The sequence below is a fragment of the Andrographis paniculata genome, unplaced genomic scaffold (genome assembly GCF_009805555.1).
Source record: "Andrographis paniculata isolate CXL003 unplaced genomic scaffold, ASM980555v1 Contig49END, whole genome shotgun sequence".
Taxonomy (NCBI): Eukaryota; Viridiplantae; Streptophyta; class Magnoliopsida; order Lamiales; family Acanthaceae; genus Andrographis; species Andrographis paniculata.
Genome location: NW_026137583.1, coordinates 4,355,832 through 4,367,820, shown reverse-complemented (window position 1 = coordinate 4,367,820; position 11,989 = coordinate 4,355,832). Strand labels below are relative to the sequence as shown.

The 11,989-nt window shown below is 27.9% G+C and overlaps 2 protein-coding genes across 2 annotated transcripts; one reads left to right on the top strand and one right to left on the bottom strand.

Moving 5' to 3' along the window:
- Positions 1–404: 404 nt before the first annotated feature.
- Positions 405–1,875, bottom strand: LOC127252769 (uncharacterized). Its single transcript, XM_051277080.1, has 3 exons — positions 1,429–1,875; positions 1,185–1,318; positions 405–702 (listed from the first exon to the last, which is right to left on the bottom strand). Exons 1-3 carry the CDS (start codon positions 1,703–1,705, stop codon positions 607–609), a joined length of 507 nt encoding a protein of 168 aa, XP_051133037.1. The 5' UTR covers positions 1,706–1,875; the 3' UTR covers positions 405–606.
- A 9,316-nt stretch (positions 1,876–11,191) lies between these two features.
- On the top strand, positions 11,192–11,700 carry LOC127252965 (late blight resistance protein R1-A-like). Its single transcript, XM_051277350.1, has 2 exons — positions 11,192–11,245; positions 11,365–11,700. The coding sequence occupies exons 1-2, from the start codon at positions 11,192–11,194 to the stop codon at positions 11,698–11,700; spliced, it is 390 nt and encodes a 129-aa protein (XP_051133307.1).
- Positions 11,701–11,989: the final 289 nt, after the last annotated feature.

Below are 11,989 nucleotides of genomic sequence, written 5' to 3'. Positions count from 1 at the left end.
ATGAATCAGCTATGAATAGATTATATATGTCATCAGTCAGTGAGGTTGGCAGGCACACCTATATCTATATCAATATGTATGCAACGTATTGTTTTTCTTTCATTGCCTTATTGGTGTTTCTTGCTAGAATTAATCCACACCGTCCATGCCATATCGGATCAGATCTGATCCAACGGGTGCTGAACTCCTTGGACCTGCCAATAATCAATAGTAGTAATATATTCTTATATATGTATGTATATATTGTCATTCACTCACTCACTCCATCACTGTCTAACATTGCTGACACGTAATCCTTCTGCAGCAAAAATTATGGAGCCTTCAGAATTCAGATTCCAACTTCAAGCAATTGGGATTGGAAATAAACAAATTAAAACAATAATTAAAAAAAATAAAGAAAAAAGTAAAAAAGGGCAGCAAAGATTTCTATTACAACACGGGGTAGTGTTTCTCACTCTAGAATGTATCATCACCAGCGCCTTCTTTTTCTTTTTTTTCCTTTTTTTTTTTGGTCTGACTTAAAACTAAGTAATTTACAAAATTCAACAGGGAGAGATGAAGTGAAGTGAGAACCAAGAAACAGAAGGAAGGGCAGAATGATCAGAATCAGCTTGCAGACTCAGAAATGCTCTTTAATGCTGGTTGCCATGTTCTTGATTTTGATGGGGTGGAATTTCTTGACCTATGCCTTTCTGGTTTTGCCTGAAATAACAAATTAAAAAAGATTTAAGAATATGGTATGAAGAACGCTAGTTTATATTTATATATATATATATGTATGTGTATGTTCTTCACCATACATGAACAGTGAAGAAGAAACTGATTTGTTTATCCATCTGAGGACTGGAACCAATCATATATATGTATGATATAATTTCAAAATGTACCAAATGGATTTCGTAGATCAGAACATTCTAAATCCAGCTCATGAGGAAATTATTTGACGAGAAATCAATCAAATCACAAAGCTAAGGAGCAATGAACATGTAGGAAACATGCATATATTCTAAGTTTATTCCCAAACAATTTTTTTTTTTTTTTTTTAAATCGAGATTAGGAAACAAGTGGATCTCAACCAACAGCGGAGAAATTCAATCATGAAATTCAATAAACGCAAGTTGGAGGTATGTACGAAGAGATTCACTGCAAACAAACAATGTTAATTAATTGACGAGCGGTTTTACCTGATTGTTGTTCTTCACAGCAGGTTTTCTAACCGCCGATGCTAATTCTGAACTCTGTTTTTCATCCATCGTTCCATTCTTCTGCAATTGCTGCATCTTCGCTTGCTTTTTCGCCAACAGCCCCTTCATCACCTCTGCAAAAAATTCAAAAACTAACAAAATTCAAAACCTAACAAAAACAAAACAAATTACACGAACTTCGAAATAAATAAATCGCAAGGACGAAAAATCGAAAGCAACAAACCCTGAGAGGTGACGAGGCGGTACACATGACCTAGAATCAGAGTATCGGTCGGCCTGAGAAGCTTGATCCGCGTAACGCGGAGCGGAGCATTTTTATTCTCCGGCGCGGTGGCGGTTTTGTTGGAGTATACAGTGGTGGTGAGGAGAAGCGCGACGTAGTGGCCGGGATTGGCCTTCATGATATGGCTGGCGGTGACTGGGGAATAAAGCTTTTCCGCTCTTCCAGTGGGATGTTGGATGACGAGAGTGGCATTGTCGACGGCCTGGCAGTTCCCCATAGTCTCCGGCCGGCGACGAAGGAAGGCGTGGGCGATGCGTATGGCGGTTGAAACTGCAAAAGGCGAATTGAAGAAGACGGAAGGGGAGGGCAGAGCGCGTGTTTGGTGTGACGCAGAGAGAGAGAGAGTTAGAGAGAGAGAGAGTTTTAATTAACTAATTTATTTATTTATTTATTTATGGGCACGCTCGCTGAGTGTCTACCGGCCTTTATTCTTAGGCACGATTCTCAGTAGCGTCAATACGTCGTCGTAATAATCACAGCCGGTCCACCCCGCTCTTTCACCAAAGATAAAATTAAATAAAATAAAACACACATAAATAAATAAATAATAATAATATTGGCATAAAATATTATTTTAGTGGGTTTGCTTTCTAAAATAATAAAAAAATTAATTATATAAAATATAAAGAATTGTATAAAAAATATTAAAATAATAAATATTTATAGTGTATTTTTTAAAAAATAAAATAGCATGAAAAAAAAAATAAAAAGAACAAACCTAATAATTCTGTTAAAATATTTAATTTATTATTTTTATTTTAATAAATAATAATTAATTTATCGATATTTTTTTTTGTTTATATTTATATTTCAATATTTAATTTTATTTTAATATTAATATATTATTCTTTTTTAATTTTGCCCAAATAAGTCTACGTGAATGGGAGAGTAATCTACCGCATAATCGTGTGTGACATCCGATTTCCTAAGCTTTGTTATTTTCGAATGTTTGACATTATTTAATTTTATTTTAAATTTTAAAACTTTCAAAATTAAGTCTATTGTCTAAACTAAATCCTAATGGTATAACATTTTATTTTGTTACAAATTTATATTGTATAATAGTATATAATTAAAACTAGAAATCTAAGCATATGTTTCTTTTGATGGATTTGAAAAAATACATAATATTTAGTATTGTTAAAACATTGCAGTTTAATAAGTGGAGCCACGTGGGCATTTCCGGCGCCGGAGGATTAAAACAACGAAAATTTTTCACTTATAGAACTAATTTGCGACATGCTTCACTTACAGGACTAAAATGATAAAGGGTCCAATTACGGGACCAAAAAAATAATTTACCTAAATAGTATATATATATATATATTTTTTATGTGATCCAACGAAGCAATTTTCTGATGTAATCTCACGGTTTTTTGAATGATACATAATTTTAAATATAATCTATATTAAATACTATATAAAATTTTTAAAAAATATATGTACCATGTGAAAATAAAATAAAATTAGAAAAAAAAAAAAAAAGGTGGGGGGAAGGGTTTGCAGACTTTAGGGCAGCACATTGCTTTGTCCGAAGACAGACAGCACAGAACAGAACAGCACAGCACAGCGTTTCCAAAATTAGAAGTAACAATTTCCCCATTTATCTTATTTTTGTTTCCCATATTTGGAACACACCAATTTATTTATTTATTTTTATTTACAATTTTTATAAATATATAAATTAAATTGATAAAAATGAATTTTGGTGAAATTTGCATGATTTAATTATAATAAAAGAAGTTATTCCATAGTAGAATTGGACAATCATTCATTATGGGATCATTGTCGAGTGTCGAAGCAATAATTGTTAATTAATTAATTAATTAATTATGTGCTAACTAATATTAATAATAATAATAATAATAATGTGGCAAAAATATTTTAGTATTCTAGCTTATGAGTCAACAAAAGGAATATGCAATGAATGGCTTAGTACAAATAAATAAATAAATAAATAAATAAATAATAATAATAATAATAATAATAATAATAATAATAATAATCATAAGTAATCCAATTCAATTAATTATTATGGTCGGTGAGGATGTTGAATGGCAATTCTTGAATTTCCCATCTATCCTTTTGATTAATTTGAGCGTTTTATTTTGTATTTTTTGAATTTCGATAAATATATATATATAGCTTGAAGACCTAATAAAAAAATATGGTTTATTATATAACACTAATTTGTGTTTTAAAAAAAATGCGTTAAAAATCTCGTGATCTATTTAGGCGTGGAACTTTTTTTTATTAATATAAAGTTTGCACGAACCATTATTTTTATCCAAAATTGATATTTGCTTGTAAATATAAACTAAATAATGCAAATTTTATACCAATAAAAAAGAAATAAAATAGTTTAAATAATTTTTTTAACAAAATAAATATAAACCAAATAATGCAAATTTTATACAAATAAAAAAGAAATAAAATATTTTAAATAATTTTTTTTAACAAAATTTTGTTAAAAAAAATTATTTAAAATATTTTATATTTTTTATTGGTATAAAATTTGCATAATTTAGTTTTTTTATTTAAAACCAAATGCCCGCTTTGAACAAGAGGATATTTCGTGCAAATTTTCTATTAACGTAACGAGGTTTCAAGCAATAAATAAAATATATGATATTTTGTGTATTTTTACTAAAATACAAGGAAGTATTATATAATTTATCTAAAATATATTATGGTACCTATTAGGATTTTGATTAGAGTATCGTAGTGAGTAGCTCTAATTAATACATAATTATAATGATTGATTTTAGTAAATTACGAATTAACATATCACAAATATATCACATGGATTTATTACCCGATTCCTAATAAAAAAACACGCATGATTATGTCCGATAAGTACATGCAAATTCTATGTCACGTACTCGACCGGACAAATGCAAATTGGTCAAGGAAGCGTGTGGAAATGAAAATGGAGCCGCGACGTAGGGTCGCAAGACAGTTCAAATTTGATGGGGACTCGGAATTGCAGCCCGGCCCGAAGATCGTTGCGGGGCCGGGCCTACGATTGAGAATGGGCAGAGATCGATAGATAGGATAAGAATCGAAAAGTTAATTGCAGAGTAGCGAGAGGTGCGAGAGAGGACGGAAATGAAAAATGAATTATTGGTGGTTGGGTTTGGATGTTAGAAAAAAACAAAGGAGAAGAGATAATGAGCTGGTTTGGTTTCCCCATTTTGGTGCCAAATATTCAGTCTGCATGGATAATAATATGTATTCTTTTCCTTACCCTAATTTTGCCTGTCTTCACTTCGGACACTTTGTGACAATTCATAATGGTCCTATATGTATCTCTATCTATAATAATAATATTATGAATAAAGTTCTGATTTGATTAATACTCCTAATTTAATATTTTAGGCCTTGTTTTTAAACACTCTCTCCGTCTCAAAAGTATAATTTTACTGTATTGGACGCGGAATTTAAAAAATATTGATATTATATTGGTGGTTGGTAAAAAGTGCGTATAAATGACTTTTTGCCCTTGAGAGTATATTAGTGTAAAAAGTAATGGCAATTGTATAATAATAATGAAAAATAAGGAATTGTTTTACGGTGATATGGTTATTTATGAAAATGAAACTATTATTTTGGGACGGATAAAAATGATAAACAAGACTATGGGACGGAGGGTGTACTGTTTATTATGTTCATTCAGACTAATTATATCATTTTATTTTGATAAAAAAAACTAAAAAATAATGATATTTTAGGGATTTGTTAAAATAAAATTAAAGTATTATAAAAACAAGAAAAAAATTGTAATGTGATAAAGAAAAAATAATAGAAAATTAATTATTACTTGTTTAAATATGGATAATAAAGTTATGAATAAATAAAGGTGTGTTTGTTTTGTGAGATAGTCGAAAAAGAATTGTTTTACTAGAGATATAAAAAATTATGTAGAAAATATAAAAATAATAAATATATATATAGTGTATTAATTATTTTTAAAAAATATGTCCAAAAAATATAGTAAAAACAAATTATTTAATATAAATTAATTATACATAAATTTAACGAGACAACTAAAGAAAAACTTGACATAATTATAGGGAATGAACAAAGTATATATTTTTAAAATTTAAGAACTATTTAAAATTACCAACATATGATTAGCATTATTTTATTTTATAATTTATTATACTTTTAACGATATTTTATCCAATAAACTCTATCTACATTAGAACATAACTCAGGGCTGTGTTTATATACACATACACTTTATAAAAGTTACGTGATTAAGCGGTAGTGAGTTTTATTTTTGCAGTAGTGAGTACTAAAATGTACTCCTGCAGTCCTACATAAATTATTATTATTTTTTTTTAATTTTTATTCGACTCACATAATTTGTTTATTTTTTTTTAAAAAGAAATTATACATTTTATTCGCATTTTAAAATTTAATTTTTTTTTTAATTTTAATTAATATATTTATTTATTTTAATATTAATTTATAATTATTTGTATTATAGTCCCTCCGTCTAGGAAAATTAGCCTATTTGGGCTCGTGGCAAATTAAAAAAAATAAATATTTTATTGAAAAATAAAAAAAAATAAAAAGATAGTTGAAGGTATTTTTGAAAATTTACTTAGTAATTAAAGAAAATGAAATAATAATAAAATCACTGAAAATAGTAATAGTGTGTTACATTCTATCGTCAGAAAAGATAGTTAGACCTCATGGCACGATTATTGTGAAAGTAGTGATCATTGCATTGACGTTGATAGGTATTTGACAATGCTTGTGAATACAAACAAAGTTGTTTGAGTTTACAGAGACGATTGATTCAGTACGAAGATGATGATGGTATTCCTTCACCTCCTCGCTCTACTCTACATGATTGTAGGATTTTTGTTCAATATTGAAAGAATTTTTGTTCAGTACTTATCTTATCGGAATTACTACCCATACTATATCATTTTTAAAAAGGAAAAAAAGTTCTTGGAGCGATTCACATTAAGTAATAATAAAAATCGAAATATGATTTTGAATTTTTAGTACATTATAATATTCTGTTAATAATAAAGAATCGGATCATTGTTCTGTACATTCTAATGTTCTGTTTGTTGGTATATGTTGTTCTGTGTAGTTTGATTTGCATACTTTTTCTTTGCAATAAGTTTAGTTTTTATCTATTAGTTTTTGTTATCATTGGAATATTGATCAGTTTATATTTCTATCTAGTAATCATACAAGGGTTTTTCTTTTATGTATACGTTGTATGTTTGGTTCTAAGCTTAATGTATTCATATATATGCATTTTAACTAGTTGTAAAATCGCCAAATGAGAGTAGGATCTACCTACGACGCGTGACACAATATCATTCGTAGCACAATTGAGTTGAATATCATTTGATGTGTTGTGTCTATACATTTCCTTCTTTATTCGATAGTTCAACTTCCCAATTTTACACGCCATTTCTTACTTCACAAAATTCGAAGCTATTCTTTATTATCTAAATGAAATTTCTAAAATCAAGCTCTATTTGTCCGGGGAAGAATTTAGGCATGCGCTGCCAAAGCTCAACATTTACTATGCAGAACAACAATTTTGTGATCTCTTCTCGGATCTCGATTTCAATAAAGAATTGTTTTCCGTAAGTAAACGCTTTGGTGATTTGAGCCGTTTTCAGTCGATAACAAAGCTACCACGTACCTTTGTTGACCAATTTGGCACTCCACTGTTTGACGTATATGATATTTTCTTGCTGAAGTTTGCCATTGGAGAGTGCTACAAGTTCAGAGAGTTTAGAACTAGAGAGAGATCAAAGATAATTTAAAAAAAGATTGAAAGGACGCTGTCCTAAATTTGGTGAGGCGGAAAGGTGAGTCCGTACAATCCGGTGAGAAACAGTCATACTATTGACGTTCATACTTTATCGAAAATTCTTATTGACGCGAACAAAACTCCTTGAATTCATAGAGACCATTGATTGATGACTATGATATTTCTTCACCCCTCTATTATAAACTATTGTTTTACTGGAATTTTTTTCGCTAATGTGAATTACTGGTTGTATTCTTATTTTTTTTGAATTAAGTACCTGGAGAGCATTTCTCATTAGGTAAGAATAAAATGACTGTAAATATGATTTTATAATTTTAATACATTATATACATTCTAATGCTTGGTAAATCTAATTTTGAAATTTGTTTTATATATTTGTGTTTTGTTCTGTATATTATCTATATATGTGATTGTCGCTTGTTGATTTTTGTAACTAGGCTTTTAGGTTAGAAATTTATTTTATACAAATGGTAATGATTTGTTCGAAACAAAGTTCGAAACAATTCTTCTCTACCTAAACGAAGATTATAACATTCAGCTCTATTTGCCCGGGAAGTTTTTAGATATGCGGGGGCTTCCACAGATCAACATATACAATGCAGAAAACTAATTTTGGGATCTTTTTCCGGATCTCGATTCCGACAAAGAACTCTACTTCGTAAGCAAGCGATTCAGTGGTTTAAGCCGTTTTCAGTCGATGAAGAATTAAATCAATCATTAAGTGGCGATTGGGAGCTTACTTCTCAGTGAATGAATCAGCTGCCACGTCCGGTTGTCGACCAATTCGGCACTCCACTTTTTAACCAATATGATATTTTCACTGTGGAGTTTGCCGATGGAAAAAGCTACAAGTTACGAGAGTTCATGACACGAGACGAGATCAAAGTTAACTTAAAAACAAGACAATGATGTTGTGCTATACTTGGTGAGGCTGATACATCCTGAGTTTCCGTACAATCCGGTGAAAAAGAATAATGCTATAGATGTTCATACTTTATTGAAAAATCTTTTTGATGCGAAACATGTTTGCTAATGTGAATTAATAGTAAAATGACTAGAAATATGATTTTGAAGTTTTGGTACATTCTATATATTCTAATCTTTTTGCAATAATAAAGAATATCGTAATTCTAATGTTGGTTTTTGTTTTATTAATGATAAATATATATAAAAGAGGTCGGTGTAGGGTTCATCCACCAAATCTTTTTTTTTTTTTTTTTTGATTTTTTAATAAAATAATATAGTAAATACAATTAAGTATATAAATATGTAGTAAATACTATTAATTATATATTATATAATAAAATTATAATTAATGGTAATAAAAGTTTAATAATTTTGTAATATAATTTAATATATCAATACCTATCTTAAAAATCTATATGTGTATATATACAAGAGGTAGGCGTGGACTCCACTTCACCAAATCTTTTTTTTTTTTTTTAATAAAATAAATATGTAATAAATTATATTAAGTATATAAGTATGTAGAAAATACTATTAATTATATATTATATAATATATATATAACTTTTTTTTTAATAAAATAAATATGTAGTAAATACTATTAAGTATATAAATATGTAGAAAATACTATTAACTATATATTATATAATATATATATATATAAGAGGTTGGTGTAGGGTCCACTCCACCAATTTTTCTTCTTTTTTAATTTCTAATTTTTTTTAAAAAAAATAAATATGTAGTAAATACTATTAAGTATATAAATATGTAGTAAATACTATTAACTATATATTATATAATAAAGTTATAATTAATGATAAATATATATATAAAAGACTTCGGTGTAAGGTCCACTTCACCAATTTTATTTTATTTTTAATAAAATAAATATGTAGTAAATAATATTAAGTATTAACTATATATTATAAAATAAAATTATAATTAATGGTAATAAAAGTTTAATAATTTTAAAATATAATTTAATGGTTAATTAATGTCGATATTAATGACGAATTTGATAATAACCTCCGTTTGAATGCCTATAAAAGATCATCTCTTCACCTCATTTTAATCGCACATCAATCTCTCATCCTCCTAATCTTTCTCATTTTTTCGACAATATTTTTTCGGCAATTTTCCGATTAATATTTCTGTAGCGTTTCTTTTCTTTAGCCACCCAATATTATTTTTTTTCTTGATATTTTAATCATCGTAATTCTAACATATTGGGATGTCACCTAATCCGAAGATGATGCGTCGTTTTAATATATAATTTACTTATATTATTTTATTTTGTACTGTATATAAATAATTTTATATATTTTTGCGTTTATTGATATTTTTGTATTATTTATCTTTAGATAATTCATATAATAAAATGAAAATTAAAAATTGATTTATTTTTATTTATAATATCAATTATATTTAATAATGGTCAGTTATCAATTATTTTGCCTTAGTATTGGATGTCACAACGTGCAAGATCATTTCCTCATATTTTTTTCAAACACACCTAAATCTCATTTCTTCTCTATTTTTCTTTTTTTTTCAATAATATTTTTCCTGTGAATTTTGGTTAATCTTTTGACAATATTTCTTTTTTCCTTAGTCATCCAATACAATTTTTTCCCCTCATTTTACTTATAATATTTTATTTTGTTATTATTTTGTACTTTGTATAAATACTTTAATATAACTTTTTTATGGTATATTACAAATATTTTTCAAATAATTTCTATATTAATTTCTATTTAATAATAACATTAAAATAAAATTGATTTATTTTTATTTATAATATATGTATTATATTATTCATATTTTTATATTTAAATTAAAAATTTTGATTTATTTTAAATAAAAATATAAATATTGACAGATTTAATGAAATTGTTATAATTTTATTCAAAAATATTTGTGTATATATTAAGTTTTCAATAAATCTATACTATTTTATTTTTTTTCTTTATTTTTGATATTTTTATTACAATAAACTTATATTAATATACCATAATTAACATAGTTAACAAAACTATAATTAACAAAATTAATAAATAATTTATATATATAAAAGTTGATAAAATAACTAAGAATATGATACTATAATCTATATATATAGAATACTTATTATTCATTTTAAAATTAAATAATTAATTTAAATTTAAAATTTTAAAATAAATTTTATATTAAAGATATATATTAATTACATAATTAATTATTACATAAATTCTAATTTTTACTTTTATGAAAAAAATTATAAATATGTTCTTTTAATAAAAATTTAACGGAGGTATATAAAAAATATATATATAAAAATATTTGATGAATAAAAAAGTAAAATATAAAAAAGCCGTGTTTCCCACTAGTGTATATATATATATATATATATCTTGTGTTTTTTGTTCTGTATTTTTACTTCTGTGATTATGGCTTGTCGAAAATATGGTAAAGAATTAATAGTATAATTTAGGTGAAAATTTAGGACGGAAAAAACCATATATAGGAGATTATTACATGAAAAACTGGGTTGGGAGGGATTTATTTTAGGTGCGAAATAGACCAATGGATTGGATCGCCCAAATAAACCAACCATATACTTTTCTTGTAGCCTTACTCCATACATAATAATCTCATTAAAGTGGAATTAAAATATCCTCTAATCTAGCTTAAATAAAATCCAATCAAATTTGGATATGGTTTAACGGAAGGGGAAAAATGGAAAAGGATTTTGGAAATAATTATTGGATTTGAAAGTATTGAGAAGCCGTCAATTGAAGGCAAAAATTTTTGGAGATAGATCAAAAGCAAAAGCATAGATGGTGAGCTAAATCCAAGGGATCCAAATTGTTATTTACAAGGTCATTTGACCATCCAAATCTTGTACACTTCCTTTCAAGTGAAAACAAAAAAAAAAAAAAAGAGTAGAAAGAGATGGAACAAAATCATATTCTTGAAAGGCTTACGACAGGACAATCTGCACTTGAGGTCATTCCAATCATTGGCTCGATCTATTTATGAAAGTGAAGAGTGTTTGGAATCACTTTGAGATCAGAATTTGGATCACAATGTTCCGAGAATGCACTGTCCGAGATGTTCTTCTGCAGATTTCTGTTTGTAAAGACACGCAGGACCATAGCAGCAGTTTCCTAAGTGCGAGCCATTTGGGAGAAATCCTTTATGAATATTTATTGGTTTGGAGATATCTAATTGTATTAGATGACATACGGACTTGGGAAATTTGGAATGGCATAAGGAATTTCTTTCCAGATTTTGGAACTATGAGTCGAATCATTGTAACGAGTAGGCTGTCAAATGTGGGAACTTATTTTGGCTTTCCCGGCATTCAGATGAGCTTCCTCGACAGAGTTAAAAGTTGGGAATTGCTTCGTGAAACTATATTTGGAACAGAGGGTTGTCCTAATGAACTTGAGAGAATGTAGGAAAGGTGATTGCATGTAATTGTAAAGGGCTTCCTCTCTCGATCCTTCTCATTGGGGGACTTTTAAAAAATTCGCATTTGAATAAAGAGTGTTGGGAGGGTGTGGCAAGAGACATGGCCTCATTTTCGAATTTGGAGGCGGAAGAAGGTTGTCGCAAAATCTTATTGTTGTGCTACAAATCCTTGCCAGAACATTTAAGACGGTGCTTACTTTCAATGCTCGATTTTCCTGAAAGAGATGGAATTTATGTCTTTCGACTCATAGATCGTTGGGTTGCTCAGCATTTTGT

Excerpts from the sequence above, each read along its gene's own strand:
- LOC127252769 (XM_051277080.1), bottom strand. The coding sequence starts at position 1,705 with ATGGGGAACTGCCAGGCCGTCGACAATGCCACTCTCGTCATCCAACAT. Across the intron at positions 1,319-1,428 it reads CCGCCTCGTCACCTCTCAGG|AGGTGATGAAGGGGCTGTTG; the intron begins GTTTGTTGCTTT and ends AATTTTTTGCAG. Across the intron at positions 703-1,184 it reads CTGTGAAGAACAACAATCAG|GCAAAACCAGAAAGGCATAG; the intron begins GTAAAACCGCTC and ends TTGTTATTTCAG.
- LOC127252965 (XM_051277350.1), top strand. The coding sequence starts at position 11,192 with ATGGAACAAAATCATATTCTTGAAAGGCTTACGACAGGACAATCTGCA. Across the intron at positions 11,246-11,364 it reads CAGGACAATCTGCACTTGAG|ATTTCTGTTTGTAAAGACAC; the intron begins GTCATTCCAATC and ends GTTCTTCTGCAG.